This window comes from Vipera berus (assembly GCF_964194415.1).
Source record: "Vipera berus genome assembly, chromosome: 2".
Taxonomy (NCBI): Eukaryota; Metazoa; Chordata; class Lepidosauria; order Squamata; family Viperidae; genus Vipera; species Vipera berus.
The window spans coordinates 109,849,841-109,873,473 of NC_138203.1; the positions used below are offsets into that span (position 1 = coordinate 109,849,841).

The 23,633-nt window shown below is 41.3% G+C and overlaps 1 protein-coding gene across 13 annotated transcripts in view; it reads left to right on the forward strand.

Annotated features, from left to right (window-relative positions):
* LOC308662530 (uncharacterized protein) overlaps positions 1-23,633 on the forward strand; it is a 60,639-nt gene that overhangs the window by 22,327 nt on the left and 14,679 nt on the right. For 10 of the 13 annotated variants that reach the window (XM_081318445.1, XM_081318446.1, XM_081318436.1 and 7 more), the window contains exons 12-20: positions 140-217; positions 319-407; positions 645-681; positions 2,523-2,671; positions 4,059-4,121; positions 9,950-10,025; positions 12,644-12,728; positions 19,609-19,696; positions 22,493-22,559. In XM_081318445.1, coding sequence (XP_081174571.1) covers positions 140-217; positions 319-407; positions 645-681; positions 2,523-2,671; positions 4,059-4,121; positions 9,950-10,025; positions 12,644-12,728; positions 19,609-19,696; positions 22,493-22,559 — 732 coding nt within the window. Of the gene's footprint in view, positions 1-139; positions 218-318; positions 408-644; positions 682-2,522; positions 2,672-4,058; positions 4,173-9,949; positions 10,026-12,643; positions 12,729-13,146; positions 17,417-19,608; positions 19,697-22,492; positions 22,560-23,633 lie in introns of those variants that run through there. The other 3 variants (XM_081318438.1, XM_081318439.1, XM_081318440.1) reach the window with 3 other exon arrangements.

A 23,633-nucleotide genomic window follows, 5' to 3' on the forward strand; every position in this document is an offset into this window, starting at 1 on the left:
GTGTTTTTATCGCTTATTTTGCTTTCTCCCATAATCTAAGGAGCTATAAAGTTTTCTTAAATTCAGAAATGAACAGAAAATTATAGGACTACTAGAAAAGTGAATAACCTGTTTTTGTTTTTGTTTTTCATTTTGCCAGGCCCTCTCTGCATTTCAGTTGCAGATACCGCTGTTGCTTATGCTACCTTGGCTGGGCCAGATTTACAGTATCCGTATGGTGTGTATTGCTACTTACTCACTTGAAATGCAAGGAAGGAGGTTGTTCTTTTTTCTATTATATGAAAAGTCTCTGCCTATTCTTTTTTAAACCCATTACAGGATTACACCAACCAGAACCATCCTTCTCAGAAAAGTTCAGCTCTGATCTGAATGGTTTAAAATTGGGGATTGACTGGAGTTTCTTTAAGGTGTCTGTCTTTTTATTTTTTCTGCATTAACATTTTATACATGGTCAACCAATTATAATATTTTAGGAACAGACTTTGGTCCTTATATCATTTTTGAGACATGTTTGCAATAGAACAGGGAATTCTGTCATGATTATGTGAAATGGTGAAAAACATGGGAGGTAGCAAGTGTCTTGCAGGGATTCTGGAAAAAATGAGGAAAGACACTAACCCATTTTGTTTTGTCTGATCTGCTAGGCATGTGATACTGAAATCTTAGCTGTCTGCCAAAAAGGTAATGTGCAAAAGATCATTATTTTTTGCTGATCAGTGATGTATCCTGGCCTGCTGAGTATCTCTTGCTTATACATCTTGAAGATCAAAACTGCCTTGCAATTTCCAAATCACTGCATGAATGTTTGAAAAGTGAAAGTGTTTCAGAAAGCTGTACTTTATTCTTGAGAAAATGTAAGGAGAAATATGTGCGTAGAGCATATGTACATAGTTTTTGGATTTTTCACTATTAACTATTTATCATGATTTTTAAAAAGATCAGTAATACAGGTGGGTGAAAAGGAGGCTGGGATGATAGCACACTGAAGGTAGCCCAGTGAGTTCAGGTTGCAGAAGGAAAATAACCTGCTGCATCAGAGGTAAGGTGATTGGAATATTTTTTTAATATTCTTTTTTGAAGTGAAATCCATCCAGGACAGCTGTGTTTTGGTATGTTAATAAGCCTCCATTCTTAGTGCAATTTTTGATCCTTCCAAATTTTTGAATTTGGAATCTCTTCCTTGTAGAGCAAAATCAACTTTGATTTGGAGGTAATTTTCTTCAAGCAAATGATGTGAAGGGAAAGAATAAGCATTTTCTCCTCACAGTGCCATTGTTTAATTTAAAAAGGGCAAGGGGGTGGGTGGTCATGGATTTTCCATATTTAAAGGAAATATTTATTGGAGACTTCTAATTTATAGGTGTATGTATTGTATATTAGTGGAAGAAAGCTAATTAAGTTGCAAAGGATGGATGCAAAGGGGACCAGAAGGATGATTTTGCAATTGTGCATTTTGCTTGGAATTGTTCTATTTGGACAGTTTTAGGATAGTCGAGGAGTTGTATGGATTTTTCTATACAGGTAATCCCTGAGTTATGAGTGTTCCCTTAGTGAATTTTTGAAGTTATGCGATAAGCAGAGAATGTATCTGAAGCTGGGGCAGGCTTCCACATGCCTCCGATCTGGGCATTGGAGGCCTTTTCTGGGTGCTTCCACTGAGAAATCAGGACACGGGAGGCTTCTGCATGCCTCTGGATTTGGGACTCGGAGGCCTTCTCCAGGCCTCCGAGGCCCAGAACGGTGGCTGTGGGCAGCGGCCACGTGCTTCCGGAGGTCTCTTCTGGGCCTCAGAGGCCTCCCTCTGCTCTTGCTGGGAGCAGGGTTTTATAAATCTGTTTTAACTTTTTAATGTGTACTGATTTATTCATGGGCATTGTTGTTTAATTGCTTTTAATTTTTGTATCTTGTTTTTTAATATGTATTGCCCTGTTCACCGCCCTGAGTCCTTCGGGAGAAGGGCGGTATACAAATTAAATTAATAAATAAATAATAAATAAATAATAAACAGAGAGGCTGGAGAAGAGACAGATCTTCATAAGGTAAGTGACTCAGAGTGGCAGGAATGGACAGGGGAGCAATTGTGGGGACCTCAGGCGAGGGAGCATGAGGTATCTCAGTGGGAACGGGCTTGGGTGGTCTGAAGCGGATGGCCTGTTCCGTCACTAGGCCCCCCATAGCTTTCGCCCATCCTCAGATACCTCATGTTCACTTAATGAGCCACGTATTAAATTAGTGAATGCGTGGGCCAAAGCTGGAGTGAATCGTGTTCAAGGTACGAGATTCACTCCTGCGAATACTCGAGTTACGAATAGAATGGGCAGGCTCCATTACATTCGCAACTCAAGGACTACCTGTATTATTTTTTACATTTTTGCATCATTGTTGATATCAAAGAACAATATAATTGCTTCATAAAAGAGGACCTGGATTGGATTGTATCACAAAGATTATAGAATGCTGGTCTCCCAAGATTTATTTATTCATTCATTCATTCATTCTTCCTGCTATTGCTGAATGCTCAGCGGTGGAGTTCCTAGTGGACTTAGGAGCCTCAGTAGTTGAAGTATCTTTGCCAGAGATAGAAGAGGTTCGCGTGGCTCATGTAATCTGCATTCTCAGTGAAATGAGAGATTTTCTGCAGTCTGATTTCCACAATCTGTTTGAACAAATGGTAAGTGGTGGTTGTACTCACTGTATCAATTGGTATTTTTAACAAATCATGACAAGGGTCTCCATTTTCTGCTCTTCGTATTCACAAGAATCTGGTTGGGTTGCTGGTTCCTGTCTGTATATGAAATGCCTACATCAGTATTGCAGTGTATCCTCATATTAGCTTGGGGCACGATGGCTCAGTGGTTAAAAATACTGAACTTGTCAGCTGGAAAGCTGATAGCCTGGGTTTGAGACCCGAGCTCCACACAACAGGATGAGCTCTTGTTACTTGCCCATCTTGCAGTTTGAAAGTATGCAATGCAAGTAGATAAATAGGTACCACTTTGGTAGGAAGGTAACAGTGTTCCATGTGCCTTTAGCATATAGCCATGCTGGCCACATGATCATGGAAATTGTCTTCGGACAATGCTGGTTCCCTTGGCCGAGAAATGGAGATGAGCACCATGCCCTAGAATCAGACACGACTGACAGGGAAATCTTTACATTTTACCTCACATTAGATACCATTCCAGTTGCTGTCCAGATTGATTTTAAGATGTAATTAGCAACATGATGGGGAAATTGGGAAACTTCCAAACGTATGCATGAAGTTCTCTTTGGTCTCAGGATGATTTCATTCAAGGAATGTATAATTCTTGGAATCCACAGCACAGTGCCAGAGTCTTGGACCTCCCACTACATCAAGACTCCAGATCCACTAGACCTCACTAATATGTTACCTTCCTTTGTTATATGTGATTTGAAGCATCAGTAGAAACTTTTGTTCCACAAAAAAGTGGGGTGTTTGCTTGTTCACTTGCTTATTCTTGAGTCTTCCTAAGTGAGTAGAAGAGAATTTATTTTTCAAAAAATCTTTTCCAAAAATGCATGTTATTTTAAACAGTTCTCTCATGGCAGTCTTTAGACATTTATTTATTAAACTCTGTGCCACCCATTTTGCTGAGATGATACTTGGCAGCTTATGGTCATTCAGTATAAAACATTAAAACAATAAAGATCATAAATTTAAAATTCAGTTAAAATCCAGTTGACCAAGATGGAGAGGGAAGGGAGCAAAATGTGCACGGAGAAGAGGTGGGATCTGTCAGACAGGATTTAAGGTAGGCAAATAAGAGCAAGATTAAAGGGTGGTTGCATATTTGATTTGTATAATTCTGTCTTCCGCTTCAATGGAGAAATCTAAGAAATATTTTCTAAGAAACTGGCACTTATTTCTTTCAAACTTATTTCTATTTTTGACTGTTTCTCTGAGATGTGTCCTAAATATGGGTGTGTTTTTAGAATTGTTCACTACACTGCTTTCCTTTTCTATTCAACAATAGTTCTACTTTGGTTTTGGTTTTCATTCTATATGGAATACTTACTGTAATGTCTTTGTTTTCCAGAATTTGGAGACTCGTTTGAACCTTGCAATTGCTTCTCAATTCACAGCCGTGGACTATATTAAGGTGAAAAACAAACTGCAGGAATAGGAGAGCTGGGGTAAAAAGCCATTTTAGGTCAGTAATATTCTCCTTGTACACAAGGGGAAGAAAAAGTAGGGAGAATAGTAAAATGTTGGCTAAATTACCATCCCTTCAAAAAAGCAGATAAATCATCTGGCATACTACTAAAACTAACTTTTGAAGTAAACATTGAATATGAGTGGATTTCATTAACCCATTTTTTTAAAGCATATATTTTATTTAAAGGCCAGACAGATGAGACAAATATATGTTGTTATTTTTATCTTGATGTTTAGCATCTTTGCTAATAGAAAATAAACTAGGCATGATATTTTAATTTGATAGCTGTCCCAGCCATTGTCTCCTTGCTTGATTAGAGAGCTCTGTAATGTTCACAATCAATCTGAGAGATAATTTTATGACAATGTAGTTTTTATATTGGGCTAATAGGAGTGTAATGTTTCCATGTATTTCCCCTGTTTTACTTTTCCTCTGACAAAGCAAGAAGGAAAGATTGGAAGTATCTATTTTCAGTTTAAACCTATATGTCAACCCCCTCCAATCTACATCTTAGGAAAGAAAAACTTGGAGACAAGTTTGTCCAAGCAGGAACCTTTACTAAAACATAGATGACAGTGGATAGGATAGACAGGATCTGAAAACTATCTCACAGATCAATAATTTTAAAGTGTCCCCGAGAAAACCCCCCACCCCTCAGTCCATTTGGTCAGTCCCGGATCAGTCAAGTTTCAGGTGTCAAATCCCTAGTGGTAAAAGAGAAACACCAGTACATTTGCAACATTATTACTTCCTCCGCTTCACATTCCATTCTGAGATACAAACCAGATTTCCCACCCCCCACCCCCTTTCTTTGTTCTTCGTAGTTCAGAGGGTTTCTTCCCTGGTCTTTTGGGATGGCCTCCAGGCAGGCTGAATAAACAAACATTGCATCTAAGGGATAGAGATGGGCAATTAACAACCCTGTCTTCTCTTTCCCTCCTTGGGAATGGCAGAATCCAGTAAGGGGATGAGATTTGGGGTTTGCACAGAGAGGGAGTTAGAAATGAGATAAAAATGGATTCTGACATGCTGCCCTCATTTAAAAAAAAAGAGAGGTCCACCTGTAGAGAAAACAAAATATAAATGTTACCCCAATTTGTTAGAATATTCTGTATGAAACTTCTTAAGCAACGTGGGTGCTCTAATGTGATGTTTATTGACCCACTCATTTTCTGAGGAGGGGAGGTGTTTCCAAGCTACTAAGTATTAAATTACTCCATGGTGTTTCCTAGAATCCAAGATTTCTTTTACCTCAAAGGGTTGTTCTCCTTCAACCATGATAGGAGGTGGGGGGGGGGTTCTTGTACGGGTGACTGTTGTTCCCTTTTTAGTAAACTGCAGTGAAAAATTGGGTGTATCTTTTTGGGTAGTTCTAATTCTACTGTTACTGGGTTTGTGATTCTTTTAATTGGAAAAGGTCCAATATATTTTGGTCCGGGTTTTTTACAAGGTTGTAGGGATTTTAGGTATTTTGTGGATAAATAGAACATCTCTCCCACCATGAATGATGTGGGATCGACTCTCTTTTTGTCTGCCTGTGCTTTCTTTGCTTGTCTAGCTTTGTCTAAAGATTTCCTAATGATTGGCCAGATGTTTTGTAATTATGCAATCCATTCCTTCAGTGATGGTTCGTTTGGGGTTAGTTCTGGCATGAGGTTGAAACTTTAACCAGTAGCTATTTGAAAAGCAGTGTAACCTGTGCTGGAGTGGACTGCATAATTATATGCCACTTCTGCGAAAGGTAGTTGGTCCGTCCAATTTGTTTGCTGGAAATTAATAAAGCACCTTAAATATTGCTCAAGTACTGAGTTCGATTTTTCACATTGACCGTTCCCTTGAGGATGATGACTAGATGTCAATCCTTCGGTGGTTCCTAAAAGGGATAAAAATTCTTTCCAAAATGCTGACATAAATTGCACCCCACTATCAGATATGATGCATTGTGGTGCCCCATGCAATCTGTAAATAAGCTGCATGAAAAATTTTGCTAGGGCTTTTGCGGTTGGGATCTTTTGGCAAGGGATGAAGTGCACCTGTTTGGAAAACAAGTCCGTGACTGTCCAGATTACAGTGTTCCTGTTGCTTTCTGGTAATTCCACTATAAAATCCATGGCTATCTCTTTCCATGGGGCTGAGGGGTTCGCCACCAGTTGTAACAGTCCTGGCGACTTCCCTTGCAGCCTCTTAGCTGTTGTGCAAGTTTGGCAGCTGGCCACATAGCTTTCTATGTCCTTTCTCATGGATGGCCACCAAAATTGCCTTTTAGTTAAGTGTAGGGTTTTTACAAGCCCAAAATGTCCTGCTGATTTTGTGTCATGGCACAACTGCATGAAATTGATCCTCTGGGTGACAGGTATGTATAACCTCTCATCCACCCAGGGTAGTCCATCTTTGATTGTGCACACATATCTATTTTTCTGGAACCATTCATCAGTTTCCAAAGACTTCCAGAATTCTATTCCAGTTTGGCTATTTACTTGCGGCTTTATTTTAGCTTGGGTCCTGGCGGTTACTGGTGCTGCCAGTTGTTATTCAGGCACAAGTGGTTTAGAGTCAGTGACCCTTGTGCTGTTATATTGGGGCATGCAAGATAATGCATCAGCCAAGAAATTCTTCCCCCCCCCCCCCCGGTAAGTGAGAGTGAACCAGAATTGGTGAAAATGTTGGGACCAGCGGGCTTGCTTAGGAGTGAGTTTCCTGGGCATTTTTAGCGCTTCCAAATTTTTGTGGTCTGTCCAGACCTGGAAGGGGATTTTATTCCCTTCAAGGAAATAGCGCCATGTAAGTAATGACCACCTCACAGCGTACGCCTCCTTTTCCCACACGGCCCAACGTTGCTCTGTCTCTGCGAGTTTCCTGGATGTATATGCACATGGTTGCAATGCCCCTCGTCATTTTCCTGTAATAATACAGCTCCCACCGCCACATCGCTTGCGTCTGCCTTTATTACAAAAGGTTTATCAGGATCTGGGTGTCTCAGTACAGGTTCGGCAGAAAAAAGCCTCTTTAGCCTCTCAAATGCTGCTTGACATTCCATTGTCCACTTCAGGGGCTGGCTGGGTTTTGCTGGGGACCCCCCCCCCCTTCGTTTTCAACGTTTCTGAGGGGCAGGGCTATTGGGGCAAATGAAGGGGTGAATTGGTGGTAGAAGTTTGCAAACCCCAGGAAACTTTGCAATTGCTTCCTTGTGCAGGGGTGTTTGTGTGTGCCCATTCTAATGCTGCCCTGACTTTCTCAGGGTCCATTTCGATGCCCTCTGGGGATATGTGATATCCCAGGTAGTCTATTCTTTCCTGGTGGAATTCACATTTCGATAATTTTGCATATAGGTGGGCGGTCCACAATTTTTCCAGAACTGCTCTGACTAGGTTAATATGCTCCTCTTTGGTCTCAGTGAAGATAAGGATGTCATCTAGGTAAACCAGGACCCCCTTATTTAGGTGCTCTCTTAGCACTTCATTAATTAATTGCATAAAAACTGCAGGGGCCCCTTGCAGTCCAAATGGCAGTACTTTGAACTGGTAGCAACCCATTGGGCAATTGAACGCAGTCTTCCATTCATCTCCTTCCTTAATCCTAATGCGGTAGTATGCTTCTCTCCGGTCTAGTTTGGTAAAAATCCTTCCTTTCAATAGGTGGGATAGCATATCCTTCATTAGGGGTAGGGGATACAGATTACATTCACTATTTGTGTTAAGAGCGCGGTAGTCCACACACAAATGAAGAGTGCCATCCTTCTTCTCCCTGAACAGGACCCGGGCGGCCACTTTGGGTTTGGCAGTTTCAATAAATCCCCTTTCTAGGGTTTTATTTATGAATCTTTCAATCTCCACCATTTCTTTGGGGCTCATGGAATACATCCTGGGCTTTGGGAGTTTTGCCCCGGGTTTGAATTCTATAGCACACTGTGGGCCAGTGAGGAGGAAGCTCATCTACCCGTTCCTCACTGAAAACTTCATCAAGGTCTCTGTATTCCTCCAGTATTATTGGTAACCCTTCTCTTTCCCCACTGATGCTGTCTCCTCTGTTCGGGTTGGGGGGGGGTTTCTTTGGGGTTTTAAGCTCCTATGCTCCCCCTCCGGGAAGTTGAGTTCTGCTGTCCTCCAATTTATCCAGGGGTTCCATTTCTTCAGCCATTCCAGTTCTAAAATCATTGGGCATTCCATGCCTGGGGTCAATACAACGTTATGTATTTCTCGTGTGTCCCCAGGGACAGATGAACTTGTAAGGTGGGTAGGGTAGCTGGCACCCCCACCCCCCCGCTATGGAACCATCTAACTGGCCAAAGGAGATTGGTTGCTTTAGTCTCCTCACTGGGATGCCCAAATTCCCCACTAGCATCGGGCTGATCAGGCAGTGGGTGCAGCCAGAGTCTATTAGGGATTTTACTTTGACGGCTTCGGGCATGGAGGAATCTAATATAGTCACTGTCTTAAGGATGGCTGGAATGGATCCACTTACCAATGTTTCTCCCTCCGAGCTGTCTTCTGAGGTGTCCACCATCCCTGCGGTGTAGGCCGGAATCCCCTCCCAGTCCTTGACAGGGGTTGAGGACTCTACAGCCTCTTTCCCCCTCATGGCAGGTTGTTTTGGGTTGCCTTGGGACTTCCCTGGTCTCCTGGAGGGTGATGCCTGATTTGCACTGAGGGACTTTTGAGCGGCATTCTGTGGCGTGGTGGCCCTCTCTCCTGCATTTGAAACAGCCTGTTGATTTCTTAGCCGTGGATGGTGGTTTCGCTGGCTCGTGTGTTTGCTCGGGCGGTGGACAGGCCCATGGTCTTCCCCGGCAGTGCCCTTTTAGTTGGTCTATCTCTGCCTCCTCTGCCAGGACATACCAGTGATCGAGATGGTGTGGGTCTCCTCGAGACAGGCAAGCATCATACAGATCGTAGTTTAGCCCGTCTTTGAAGTGGCTAAGGAGGATGTCTTCCAGCCAGTTCAGCTCATTGGCAATGGCTTGGAATTCTTGGATATATTCAGCCACTGGCTGTCTGTCCTGCCTCACCATTTTGATTCTCTCCCAGGCCTTACGATCAGCCAAAGGGTCCTCAAACCACCTCCTCAAGGATGACATGAATCAGTTGAAGTCATTGAGTTCTGGGGCGTTGGAGTCATGCAGGTTCACCACCCAGTCTGCAGCCGGTCTGTCCAGGGCGGATTGCACGATGCGGATGCGGGCTTTGTCACTGGGGATGTCCCGTCCATATTCTTCCATATAGCTGAGGACTTGGGTTAGGAAAAACCCTACACTTAACTAAAAGGTAATTTTGGTGGCCATCCATGAAAAAGGACATAGAAAGCTACGTGGCCAGCTGCCAAACTTGCGCGATGGCTAAGAGGCTGCAAGGGAAGTCGCCAGGACTGTTACAACCAGTGGTGAACCCCTCAGCCCCATGGAAAGAGATAGCCATGGATTTTATAGTGGAATTACCAGAAAGCAATGGGAACACTGTTTGACACTATATTTCTTACCACATTGTTATAGTTAGCTTAATGAATTTTGGACTGGCTTGGAATTTTCAGAGTTATATTCAACACATCTGGAGAATGCTACTTGTAGGATAGTTTAAATGTTAGTTTGTAAAAGCAAATTAGAATCAAGCTTAAATTTATGGAGCTTACTACCATAACTTGACCAATGTAGCTTGTTCAAATCAGAAATGGAAAAAGACTCATTCAAATTAAAGTCTGTCTTCTCCCTCTCCCACTCTTGGTATTAGGTTTTAAAACTTGAGTTTGTTTTTACTAGCTTGAGTTTTGTCTATTTGCAGGCAAATCGGCAGCGGAGTCGAAGCATAGCTTCCCTGAAAGAGATATTTTCAAAAGTGAATTGTCTCCTTACACCAGGTATGAATGAACAAAATGAAATGAACAAAAAAAATGCAAGAAAAAAGGGCCTTTGTGGTCACTGTTTGCCATTGTTTTCTTCTGAAGAGGAGGAAGGGAAGACAGGTAGTTCTTGGGCTGATCTGGGGCTCCACATGGCTGTCTGCTGAAAACAGAATTCGGGAGGACTTTATATGCCCTCTGCATTATACAATAGAATCTGTGCTGGCCTGTCTCATCTACTTGCATCTTCTTTTTTCACTTTCTCCCATACATGAACACTCAGTAGACAAAGACGGAGCTGAGTTGAATACCTTCCTCTTTTGCACAAGGTAGAGCTAAAAATGAAGGGAAGAGCTATTCTAAACTAGATGGGAAAAATATAAGCCAGGGATGTCAAATTCAATTTCATTGAGGACCACATCAGCATTATGGTTGCCCTGGGGGCATGGCCAACTGAGTGGGCATGGCCACCTTGACATTGCTTGTGTCAGGGTGCCTGTGGGGGCTGGGCAGGGTTGGGATCCAGGGGTGTCTGGTGGGTGGGGTGATAGGCGGGAGGCTTGTCCCATGGGGTGAGGAGAGGCGGGTGGGGTGGCTACTGCCAGACACTATCAGCCCCCATGCACAGAAGCTGGCAAGCTCACAAGGCCGACAGTGTCAGGTAGCAACCACAGCCTGCTGGTCCCTTGGCTGGCACTCTCGGGCTCCACAGCCTAGTGCCACCACCAGGCTAGCCCTCCAAGCAGCAGGTAGGGCGGCAGCACTAGCAGCAGGTGGAGTCGGGGGGGAAGGGGTAGGCACGTTGTGATGCTGCCCTGCCTGCTGCTTGGAGGACTGGCCTAGTGGTCTCAGCAGGCTGCGGAGCCCCTGCTGCCGGACACTGTCCGTCCTCACGTGCTCACCCCCTCCAGCTGGGCGGGGGCGGGGTGGCAGGGGCCAGTCTCTTGCCATCTCCTTAGCGGCCCTGTGGGTCAAATATGAGCAGAGGGCCTTGTGTTTGACATGTCTGGTGTAAGCCCTGCCTTCTAGCCAGCAGAGGTGGAATCTGTGGTTCCATCTTCAGGTAACTTTCTTCAAAAAAATTACTGGGAGTAAATTGATATGACTTCCGTTTTTTGGAACTTGGAAGATCTCACTAAGCTAAATATTAGAAGTTCATTACAAGAACAGTGTTTGTGTCATATGAGAATAAGGACATGCTGCTCCACTCCTTGGCATCCCTGCAGGAGGACAGGAGCAGTTGCGCCCTTAGGTTGCATGGCTTTGTCCCAGAAACAGGTGCCATTTTCACAATGGCCACACTTCATTGCAGCCGCTCCAAAATGGGGCCTACTTTCAGGACACAGCTAGGCAGCCTAGGGATCTGGAGAAGTGAAGTAGCCTGCTCTCCCCCAACGTGAGCTCCAGAGCCCTTCCAGAGATAGGTTTGTAATGGGGGGGGGCGAGTGAGAAGCATGTTCAAAGCCTGTGGGGACCTATCATGGGAGGAAGCAGGCTTAAGATGTGTGGGGACTAGTAGGGCAGGATGGAGGGAGATAGGCTGGGGAACTGCTGCAGCATTCCTGCAGTCAATTTCCCTGCAATTGGTTGCAAAGATGAGTGACCACAGGGACGCTGCAGCAGCTATAACTTTGAAACTGGGCCATAAGTAATTTATGTAGGGTTTGTCATAGGTTTGAACTGATACTAAGTAACCAGTTGTTAAGTTGAAGATTACCTGTACTGAAAAACTTAAAGCTGATGCTTTGTGGTTGAAGCATGGTGAGTTTGCTTAGCAAGTGTTTAGACTGACACATGTAGAGAGCTTGCAATGAAAATCTCAAAGTATGGTTCTCAGCTAAGGATTTCTGTGTTGTAGAAAGAAGTAGGAGAGTTTCTATAATTGGTCTTACTAAATGACTCTAGTTCAGGGGTCAGCAACCTGAAACAGTGAAAGAGCCAAAGGAAAAACTGGGAGCCGCAAAAAAATGTCTGCACATGCGCGTACATGCACGCATGCGCAGAACAGGGTTTGACTGAAGAGTGGAGCCAAGGCGAGATATGCACCTCCCCTGCATATTTGAATTGATTGGTTGAACTTTTTTAGTCCCACTTTTTTTTGGGGACTGCACATGGCAGAGGACTGGGAGCCGCAGGAGATGGCTGAAAGAGCCGCATGCGGCTCCGGAGACGCGGGTTGCAGACCTGTGCTCTAGTTTATAAAGTTAATATCCATCATTATGCATACATTAATGCTCAGATTAAGAAAAATAAAGAAGTGATGAGCTCCTGTGCATTGGCCATGTCCAAGCAGAAGTGATATAACTATCAGTTCAAGATACTTAGATTTGATTTTGTGAAGGCATATTGTACTTTAAAAGGTGAAAGCTCACATCATTGGCAGTCAGATGGAATATAAATTTAATACGTTATTTACTAAAGCCATGCAGTTATTTATAAAATAATTATAAATTTATAAAGATGTGTATATTTTAAGCAGTACATTTGAAATTCAAAAGACAATATAGTCAAAATGTCTTCGTTAAAAAACTATTTTAGTAGAGTAGTATGATTTTTCATTCTTAATTGAAAAGTTTGTGTATGATGATGCATAACAGCTGTAGAAAATAAAGGCTATTATTTTTGTTTTATGTAAGGTACTGCATGTTGTGCCCCAGCGATCCATGAATCAGACCTCCTGACTGGATGTAGTGATGTTCAGACAACTCTACAGACCATGAGGTGAGAACAAGATTGTGTGCAATAAAAAAACAAAGTGACATCTGCAAAATAAGAAGGGAATGAAATCAAGCTTCTATGCCAGGGGTGTCAAACTCACATTTCATTGAGGGCCGCATCAGCATTGCGGTTGCCCTCAAGGGGCCGGGTGGGTATGGCCTACTGGGTAGGCGTGGCCTACTGGGTGGGCATGATCATTCGCATCAAGGGTGCCTATGGGGGCCTGGACAGGAGTGGGACAGATCTGAGGGTCTCTGACAGGAGGAGGGTCTCTGGGCTAGGGCCAAGGCAGTGGGGGCCGTTCCCTCACAGTTTCCAGGATGGCTTCGTGGGCCACATGAAACCACTTTGCAGGCCGGATCCGGCCTCCGGGCCTTGTGTTTGACATGTCTGTTCTATGCCATCTTTTTGTTTTCCCCAGTCAAGGATAAGATGTGGATGATGCCTCCAAATCAGATTCCATATCTTCAAAGAGATATGAAGTCATAAACAAGTCAGTTCAATTTTTTAAAAATAACTTTATTAGAGTATAATTGCAACAGTAAAAAATGAAAGAATAATAGAAAGAATAACAAATGCAAAGGAAGGAAGGAAAGGAAGAAATGACATCCAAGCTTTATCACAAGTACAAACAATTTTAATAAGTTTTCAGGTGTTCATTTACAATCAATGGTTTCTTCATCCCATGTCCTGTTTCTTATAAACAAATCCAGTGTTGTGTTTCCCAAAAATAAGACCTGGTCTTATTTTTTTTTTGCCTCCAAAAGAGGCAGGTCTTATTTTCGGAGGATTTCTTATTTTTCCTCTGACTCCTGCCTCGCTTTGCGGTGGTGGCACCAACCACCCCATCCAGCAAGAACCCACATGATTGCTGGCCCACTTCTGTGGCCGTGGCTGCTCATGGGAAGAGGCTCTGTAGCCAGCTGCGTTGTGCTGCTGTCCCAAGACAAGGCAGGTGGAGGAGGAGGTGGAGTTGCCCCAAGCACCGCATAGGCACCCAAACACTTTTCACCCAAAGGGAGACTGGAACCTTTGTCCACTTGCAAATGGGGCGGTTGGAAACCAAGGCATTTGCTCTGTTTCCAACCACCCCATAGGCACCCAAACAATTTTCGCCTGGATGGAGAAATGACAGAGACTGGAAGTTTTGTCTGCTTGCAAATGGGGCAGTTGGAAATGGAGTAAATGCCTCAGATTTCCAAGCAGACGAAGGTTCGATCTCCCTCTGGATGAAAAGTGTGCAGCACATCTGGATTGCCTGCCTCCCATCCCCCCACCTGTTTTTTACTTACTTGTGCCGCATCATTGGGCCCTGCATGCTTGCCACCACTTGTGTTGGCCACGCCCACCCCCTGGGCTTATTTTAGGGGTAGGGCTTATATTATGCCCACCCCAAAAAATTAGGTTAGGGCTTATTTTCAGGGTGGGTCTTGGGGAAAACACAGTATTACAATTTTAATCCCTGGTGTCCACAAAAGTCCATTAAGTATTTCCAGAAATAACAACATATCTATTTTATCCTTGATCAAATAAACCAACTTTATATTATTTCTTTTTATTTCTATCAAACTTTATCTTTAGTCCATTTAGTAATATTGTAGAGCTTGATTTCTTTTTTTAACTCCTTCTCAAAAGGTTCAACCAACTTTAACAAACCTCTTTTGTAAATCTAATATAAAAGTATTAATCCAGGCCTTTCTCTTAGTTTATTATTTGTAATTCCCTTTTGATTTTTAAAGCATCAACCAGTACCTTTCTCTTGTATTGTTTGTAATTCCTTTTTGACTTTTAAAGCATCAGCCAATTCTTTTGTATGTTTAATAAGACATCTTTTTCCATGTCATTCATGTAGCCTATCATTTGTAAATCCACTTTCAGTGCCAACTTAGTTTCTGTCTTATCAAATAAAACTTGTTCCACTTCTGCCATTACTTCCATAACCTCTTTTGGACACAGTTAAACGTTTTAAGTTGCTTCCATTTTTTCAAAAGTCTTTCAATATCTCCTATGTTATAATATTTGGGTCATTCTGCAGCTGTGGGCATTCTCACATTTTCTCCTTATCCAGAGAGATTTGAACAGCTGGTCTACTCACAACTGTTTGTTTTTCACTGTGGTTGTAGGTTTCATATCTTCAGTCTGCCATTAATTAAACTATTTTGTTTGGAGAGAAAGTCTGTCAAACATCATCCTTCCAAGGAATTTCTGACTAATCTTGCTGAGAGTTTCTAGAGTTGAAGATACAAACTGTCCTTGACCTTGACTAATCAATATGGAAGACTTAGTTGAAGAAGGAGAAATAGTAGGAAAACTGAAGGAAAAGAGACTAATCCTGAAGTATGGATATGTGCATGACATATGTCTTGGGACTTCAAGAAAACTGATTTTAATACACTTAGCAATGTCAATTAATGAGAAAAGTGGCTCAAGATGGGTATGAGTTGTTAAAATCCAATCATATACAATAAAGCTAGGCAAGATAGATAAGGAGTTCAGAGCACAAGTAGTGTTTCATCTGTACTTCCAACAAAAGGTCAACATCCAATGACGGAACAAAGGGTTTTAGAAATGAACCACTGGCTCAAGGGTTGGCGCTGCTAAAAGAACTTCGGATTCCTAGACCATGGTCTGCATTACCTATGAGAAGGACTTTTGGTAAGGGATGGACTGCACCTCACAAGAACTGTGAAGAATGTATTTGGAAAAAGACTGCTCAGCTTATCTGAAGGGCTTTAAACTAAAACTAAGCGGGGAGGGTGATCAGTCTTTAGGATCTTTGGGACCTAATCCCAGGTATAAACCCCAAGTGAACCAATCAAACAAGGCAGAGAGTTATGGGAAGGAATAAAAACTCAGTTACAAAGTAGGAGACGTAGGAACCATATCCAGGGTCAGCCATGAAAGACTCGGATGCTATACACTAATGCTCAAAATTTGGGGAACAAACAGGGTGAACGTGAAGTGCTAGTACATGAAAGCAGGTATGATATAGTTGCCATTATTGAAACTTGGTGGGTTGAAATGACTGGAATGTAATGATGGAAGGATATAAAGTGTTCAAAAGAAACAGAGGAGGCACAGTTGCATTGTATGCAAGAGATCACTACATCTTCACAGAAATGCATAAAACCAAGGATGAAAGCCTTCTAAAATGCATATGTGTTAATGTAAAAGGAAAAAAAGAATGACATTGCCATAGATTACCAAATCAGGTAGAAATACAGATAGTCCTTGACTTAAAACAGTTCATTTAGTGACCACTCCAAAGTGACAACAGCACTGAAAAAAGTGACTTATAACTGTTTTCAAACTTATGATCATTGCAGCATTCCCATGGTCATGTGATTAACAGCCAGGTTACTAATTTAACAACTGCAGTGATTCACTTAACAACTGTGGCAAGAAAGATTGTAAAGTGGGGCAAAATTCACTTAAGAACTGTCTCACTTAGCAACAGAAATTTTGGGCTCAATTGTGTTTGTAAGTCGAGGGCTATCTGTAGATGAATTTTTGCTAACAAGTGCACGAAGGAAACATCACAGTAGTAATGGGGGATTATATCCTGACATCATCTGGGAGAAAAACTCTGCATCAGGTAGAACAGGGGTCCCCAATCTGGGCCGCAGCCCAGTAGTGGGTCATGGGCCATGGGACAGGCTGACCAGTGTACATATGTATGTGCGCACACACACACACACTCGCCCTAATGCTGCTGGCGTGGGATGCGAAAACAGGACGCCGCACCATGGGATGTAAAAATGGGCCACTGTTGTGCCTCGGGGTGTGAAAATGGGCCACTGCCACACCTCGGGGTGTGAAAACTGGTCATTGTGCCGCACAAGATTGGGGCAGGGCTAGTATCACATAGGCACTAGCCCTGCCCCGTTTGCATTGCACACCTGCTCGCAGCCCTGTGCACGGATGTGCACATGCGTGTGTCTAAAATGCTTCCCCCTCCCTTTCCCTCCAGTCTGCCAACCGAGAAAGGTTGGTGATATCTGAGGTAGAGGATCAAACAGGTTCATGACCAACCTGGCTGATAACTTTGTTATCCAAAAGATAGAGGGGGGAACTAGAGGGTCAGCTATACTAGACTTAATATTTACTAACAGAGATGAAATGATAGAGGGAATTGAAGTTCAGGAATTTTGGGAGAGAGTGACCATGTCATATTAGAATTCAATATAATACACACAATCCAATTGAAAGCTAAGCCTCAGAATGAACTAAGGCTTGCAACCAATGTCAAAGAAAAATTGGCAAGGAAGTTTCTTTGCATTTGTCATAATACAAAATGAAAAAAAAGTCCAACCTACCAAAAACAGAACTGTAAAAGACAGACTAGGAATTCAGATTAAAATAGGAAAGAAAATGGTAAGAGAACATCTGCCTGCCCTAGAAAAGTTCAAATCACCAAGACCAGATGGATTGCATCCCAGAGTTCTGAAGGAGCTGGCAGACGTGATCTCAGAACCACTGAACTATATCTTTTAAAAGATCCTGGAGCACCGGGGAACTACCAGAGGTCTGGAAAAGAGCTGATAAGGTTCCCACCTTCAAAAAAATAAAAAAATGGGAACAGATCCAGGAAACTACAGATCAATGAGCCTGACATCAATACCTGGGAACATCAAGCAACAGATCTGTGAACACCTAGAAGCATGCAAAATTATAACTAGAAGCCAAGCTGGGTTTGTCGAACCTTATTTCATTCTTTGATAAAGTGACTAAATTAGTGGACCAGCGAAATGCTGTGGACATACTGTACTTAGATTTCAGTAAGGCATTTGACAAAGTAGACCACAATCTACTTATTGGTAAGCTAAAAATATATGGGACAGACAGCATCACCACCAGGTGGATTTGTAACTAACTGACAAATCACACTCAACATGTCTTAAATGGAATTGCATCTACATGAGGATACCTCAAGGTTCTGTCTTAAGTCTAGTCTTCAATATCTTCATAAACGATTTAGGTGAGTGAATAGAAGGGAACTCATCAAATTTGCCAATGACACTAAGTTGGCAGGCATAGCCAATATCTGTTGTGATTCAGTGTCAGCCTATGCTCCCAGCAGTTGAGTCTGAGGAATCTGAGGAGGAGGAGGGGTTTGGAGAGCCTTCAGTGTTGGAGGGAGGCTCTGATGCACTGCAGGACTCAGCCTGGCCGCTGCAGTCGTGTTCCTCATGAGGCTGTGTGAGGAGGAGGTGTTAGACTCAGAGGAGTCACAGATGAATTTGTTCAGAGATGCTAGAAGCAGAAGGCAATCCAGCAGAGTAGAGCAGAGAAAGTCAATGAGGCAACTCAGTGAAAGGAGAAGGCATTGAGAAGCCATGCCTTGGGACAGATAATAAAAGGGGAAGGTGTGGGTGGTGCTGGTTGCTGAAGGCAACCGTTCGGAGACATTCAAAGAGAATCCTGGTCCGTTCTTGCTAATCTGTTTGACTCTTGTTTGACATTTGGAATCATGTATTTTTGGTTGAAGAAAATATTTTGCTTCTTTTTTGTTTGAAAGACTTTATTATTTGGAACTGTAATTAAATTTGGGTTGGGTTTTTTTCCAGCCTATTGATTGTTAAAAGGAAAAAGGGGTTGTCCCTGACACACAAACAGGGGGCTGGAACAGAACAATACCCCAGAAGATACGGTCAAAATCCAGATGGATCTCAACAGCCTTGAACACTAGGCCCTATCTAACAAAGTGAAATTTAATATAGAGAAAAGTAAGGTTTTACACTAAGGCAAAAAAAAAACACAAACCAAAATGTGGAAGTACAGATTAGGTAAAACTTTGCTCAATAGCAATAACAGTAAGAGGGATCCTAGCGGACAATCAGTTAATATGAGCCAGCAGTGTGCTGCAGCCTCTAAAAAAAGCCAATGCAATCCCATTAACAGAGGGATAGAATCAAGGTCAGGTGAAGTGTCAGTACCACTTTATAAGTGCTTGGTAAGATCAGACTTGGAAAACTGCATCCAGTTTTGGTCACTACAATATAAAAAAGATAAAGAGTCTCTGGAAAGACTTCAGAAAAAAAACAACAAAGATGATTAGGGGGCTGGTGGCAAAAATTTATGAAGAATGGTTGCAGAAATTGGGTATGTCTAGTCTAGTGAAATGAAGGACAAGGGGTGACAATATTTGAGGGGCTGCCACAAAGAAGAGGGGGGTCAACCTATTTTCCAAAGTACCAGAAGGCAAAACAAGAAGCAATGGATGGAAACTAATCAAGGAGAGAAGCAGCCTAGAACTAAGGAGAAATTTCCTGACAGTGAGAACAATAAATCAGTGGAGTGGCTTGCTTTCAAAAGTTGTGGGTGCTTCCTCACAGGAGGCTTTTAAAAAGAGATTGGACAGTCATTTGTCTGAAATGGAATAGGGTCTCCTGCTTGAGCAGGAGGTTGGACTAGAAGACCTCCAAGATCCCTTCCAACTCTGTTATTCTGTTACTCTGTTAAGAGAGAAGCCATTGTGGTTACACAAAACAGTATCATCATTTGAAAAAGGAATATTTAGTTCTGATTTATTTATATTGTATTACATTTGTATTACATCTTTCTCTTAAGATATGCTCTCAAGAGTTATCCACTCCTTTCTCTTCTGTTTGATGTGTGGAAAGTATGACATAAATTTGGCCTATTTATCTTTTAAAATTCTTTTTATTTAAATGTATTTGTTGGCTGCTTAACTCTTAGATTGCTACTGCTTGGTTATACAGCAGCTATTAAAACCATCTCTGTTGGTTAGAATTGTAAGAAGAAACATGTTCTTTGTGCCTTGCCAAATACATTCAGAGGCTTGGATTTACAATCTCCAGAGAGAACATACTACTTTTCCAGAATTTTTCTCATTATTAATAGTTTCCATTGATGTTTCCAGATTCATGCAGTTGGCCAACTTGACAGGCATTCCAGCCCTAGTGGTACCAGTTGGATATACAATTTCAGGGCTTCCCATTAGCCTTCAGGTAAGTTATTACCTTCTGTACTTTGATGTGAATTCAGTGAACCCAATTAAGAATAATTTTCTTTCTGATTAATTCATCCATCTACATGCAGGTTTTTTTTGTTTCTGAATCCCCCTCAAATGTGGCTATATCCGTTCCTAGCATTTGCTAGGCCAATAATCACAGACGGTGAAAATATGCTTTACATTTCTAGGAAATCATACTGAAACTCACATAGATTACAGGTAGTCCTCAACTTACGACCATTGAGCCCAAAATTTCTGTTGCTAAGTGAGACATTTGTTAAGTGAGTTTTGCCCCATTTTATGACCTTTCTTGCCACAGTTGTTAAGTGAATCACTGTAGTTGTTAAGTTAGTAACATGGTTGTTAGTTGAATCTGGCTTCCCTATTGACTTTGCTTATCACAAGGTCGTAAAACATGACCATATGACTCTAAGACACTGCAACTGTCATAAATATGAGTCAGTTGCCAAGCATCTGGATTTTGATCACATGGCCATGAAGATGCTGAAACAGTTGTGTGAAAAACAGTCATAAGTGACTTTTTTCAGTGCCATTGTAACTTCAATTGGTCAGGAAAGCAAGTAAAAATGCATTATTTAGTCAAATATAAAATACTAATGCCTTTTGTTTAGGATGAGACTCTACTATTTGTTTACTTAACTTTTCAAAAATAGAAAGGTATATGCTTTCTATTACAAAAGCTTATAGCTTGCAGAAACAGTATTGAGGTAAATGTACTATTGAGGTAAGTGTATTGTTGTGTACAAGACATCTTTTTAACACAGTATGGATTTTTGTAAAGGGAAATTGGGATGTTGTCCATCATCTAGAAAGGGAGTTAATATACCATAGCATTCCTGGTCTTCTTAATGTGTTGACAAAAGCACCCACTCAAATACTTGTGAATAACCTATGACCAGTTTTATTTCAAGTATATACTAATGACAGATTATAGTCCTTGTAGCCCATTCAAAATTATAACCAATTTCACCAACACTATTTACGACTTGGATTCAAAATTCTGACACTTGGCTGCCCACCACTCCCTGCAGTCAAGAAATTGCACTTTGGGTATTCAGCAACTGGCCCAGATTTGCAGCATTAAATTACTGTGGTTTATATTTTTTGCCAGAAACATACTTCCAATTGCCAGCAAAAAACACCCATTGTGGACAATGGATCCACTGAATGATTATGTAATTCACTTAATGACCACTGCAAAAACATTGTAAAATTGGTTGTGGTCATGTTGCAATCCACTTAATTACCAACATTAATTAACGACCATAATTCTGGGCTCAATTGTAAGACGAGGACTACATGTAGATATATGCATAGCAAAGCCCGTCTTGGTCTGAGCTATTGGTAATCTCCAATATCAGATAATCTAGGATCCAATGGCTTTGCACTGTATCAGGCTAAAAAGTGGGAGGTCAGAGTTCTAGTCTTACCTTAGCCAGGAAAGCCAACTGGGTGATCTTGGAGATCAACTCATCTCACAGGGTTGTTGTTGGAAAAGTAGGAGGAAAGTATATTGGTTATGTTCACTGTCTTGAGATTTGTAAAAATAATAAAGATGGGATATAAATAAATAAAAATTATATCAGGGCTTCCACTTTTGATAGCATTCCAGCCATCTTTGCAGTGGGTAGCTAGCGCTCATCTCTTTAAGTGTGTGAATTGATCAGGTTAGGCCTGTGAGACTGGAAGAGGGTGGCAGACTTAGACATCCTTTTCCTTTCCTTTTTAAATACCTGGTTTATTCTTTGAGAAGTAAGAATTTTAAAAAACAAGACAAATAGACTAGAGCACCTAGAGGAGCCCCAGTTTGTAGGACGCTTTATGCTTTTATTTCTGTATCTGACCTCAGAGGATAGGAAAAATAACTCTCTATTCAGAGTGCATGATACACCCCAGCGGGACTAAACTAATTAACATACAATTGACCTACCTGAGTATGGGATTTTTACAAGATTGATCCTGACCTGGAAATGAGTGGGTTTTTGACTTTGCATAAAATGTTGCATCTATTATGTAAGGAAGGGCATTTTGTACTTGATTATTATAATGCCTTTAAAAAAGATCAAAAAGTTATTTTCCCAAATATAGCTGTGGCAATTCTAATTGAGATAAGGTATTCTGATTATATTTTGGTGACCTGGTTTGGTTTTGAGCCAGTGAAAAATGTTGATTTTAATCTATACATTTTTGGAAAACCTGGGCCACTGGTTACTAATGCAAAGCCTCCTTTCTTTACGGCACAAAAACAATTTTAATGTCCCCTATTCTGGAGCCTGGAAGATGACTTAAAAAAAATGATCTCTATTTCTACCTCCAAAATTTTGCATTTCAGGACAGTTTGCATGAGCCTCACATTTATTTCAATCCCGTTTTTCAATTATTTTTGCATTTCCAGTTTTGGAAAAAATCTTATTTTGGTTTTCACTGAGAAATCCCTGTACGTGCTGATGTAATGGTCGTAAGTGTGAAAAATGGTCATGTCACTTTTTCAGTGCCATTGTAACTGAACGGTCACTAGGTGAATTGTTCTGACTAGCTATACTTGGAGAAAGCACTTTTGTAATTGTTGCACAAATAATTGTAGTAATGATTTTCAAGTTTGTCTAGTTCTCCTTTGGTCGTAATTTTTTACACACAATGTCTCAAAGCTCTTTTTACAGCCAGAGATCAAATGAGCTTATATCAACTATCTCTGTCCCCTCCAGATATATCCTAAGAAGGTAAAGTATCTAAGCAGTTTCTCATAGGTATCTTGCTGCTTCTTTCACAGGTGATGACAAAGTGGTGGAATGAAGAGTTGCTGTTCCAGATAGGCCTGAAACTGGAGCAATTTCGTGGTACACCAGTTAAACCAATAATTTACTATGATATTCTGAGATAATATGGCTAGCTTCAAAATTCCTTAACACTTCCAGTTCCTATACAGTTGTCTGTTTAGAATATGAATGGCTTAAAGGAAGACAGAAATGTTTTCAGGACAGATTCACCAGCTCCCACAAAAAATGCAGAAAAAATTAAATTGGAAAGAAACGGTAACTTACTAAAGGATGTAGAGTGCTGTAGGTGTCTGCAGTATTTACAATTTATACTGATACCAATTGTTTATAAACATCCAGATGCTGCAGATTTTTGGAATGGAGCAGATTCTATTCAGATACAATTTATTTGAATGCACATTAAATACTGTGTGATATTTGCATTCAGCATGTTTGTGTGTATAAAATAGTGTAGTATTCTTGGTATGTTTCTTGCATGGAAAATAGACTTTCTTAGAAAGGGTGATGGGCATTTAGATTTTTTAAAAAAAACCAACTCTGTCAAAACTCTTAACAATATATACCCTCTAGTGATATCACACAACTGTATTTCTTTATAGTTCAGCAGAATATTCAATTTCTTGCATCAAAATGAAAGCAAAACATTTTACCAGTTCCTATAGGCTTGTGCATCTGTGTTCCTTTTCAAAGTGACAGAAAGCAATTGATTCAGAAAATATGATGGAAGAGATGCCTCTTAATTATTGGCATTGCCATCAATAATATAATATTACATGCAGTGGATTTGTTCACTGATCCCAAAGTTTGAGATAAAAATAATACAATATTCAGAAAATTCTGGAAAGTGCCATTTCTCTTCCTGATCATCTGAATGTGGCCATTCTCAGGATTGGTGTGGCAGTTTTCCAAAGATTAATATTTAAAATTTGAAGTTTGGTTATGCCTCAAAATTGTACTTAAGAAGCTACTGTAAATAACATACACATTATCATTCTGAACCAAGCTAGCATTAGGGCAAACAATGCTGAAGACATGATAAATTTTTCAGAAATAATCTTAGGATAGTTGCAATTGCTGTCATAATAATTACCAGATTAGACTGACTTTTGGTTTTGAAGTTATCGGTGGAATGAA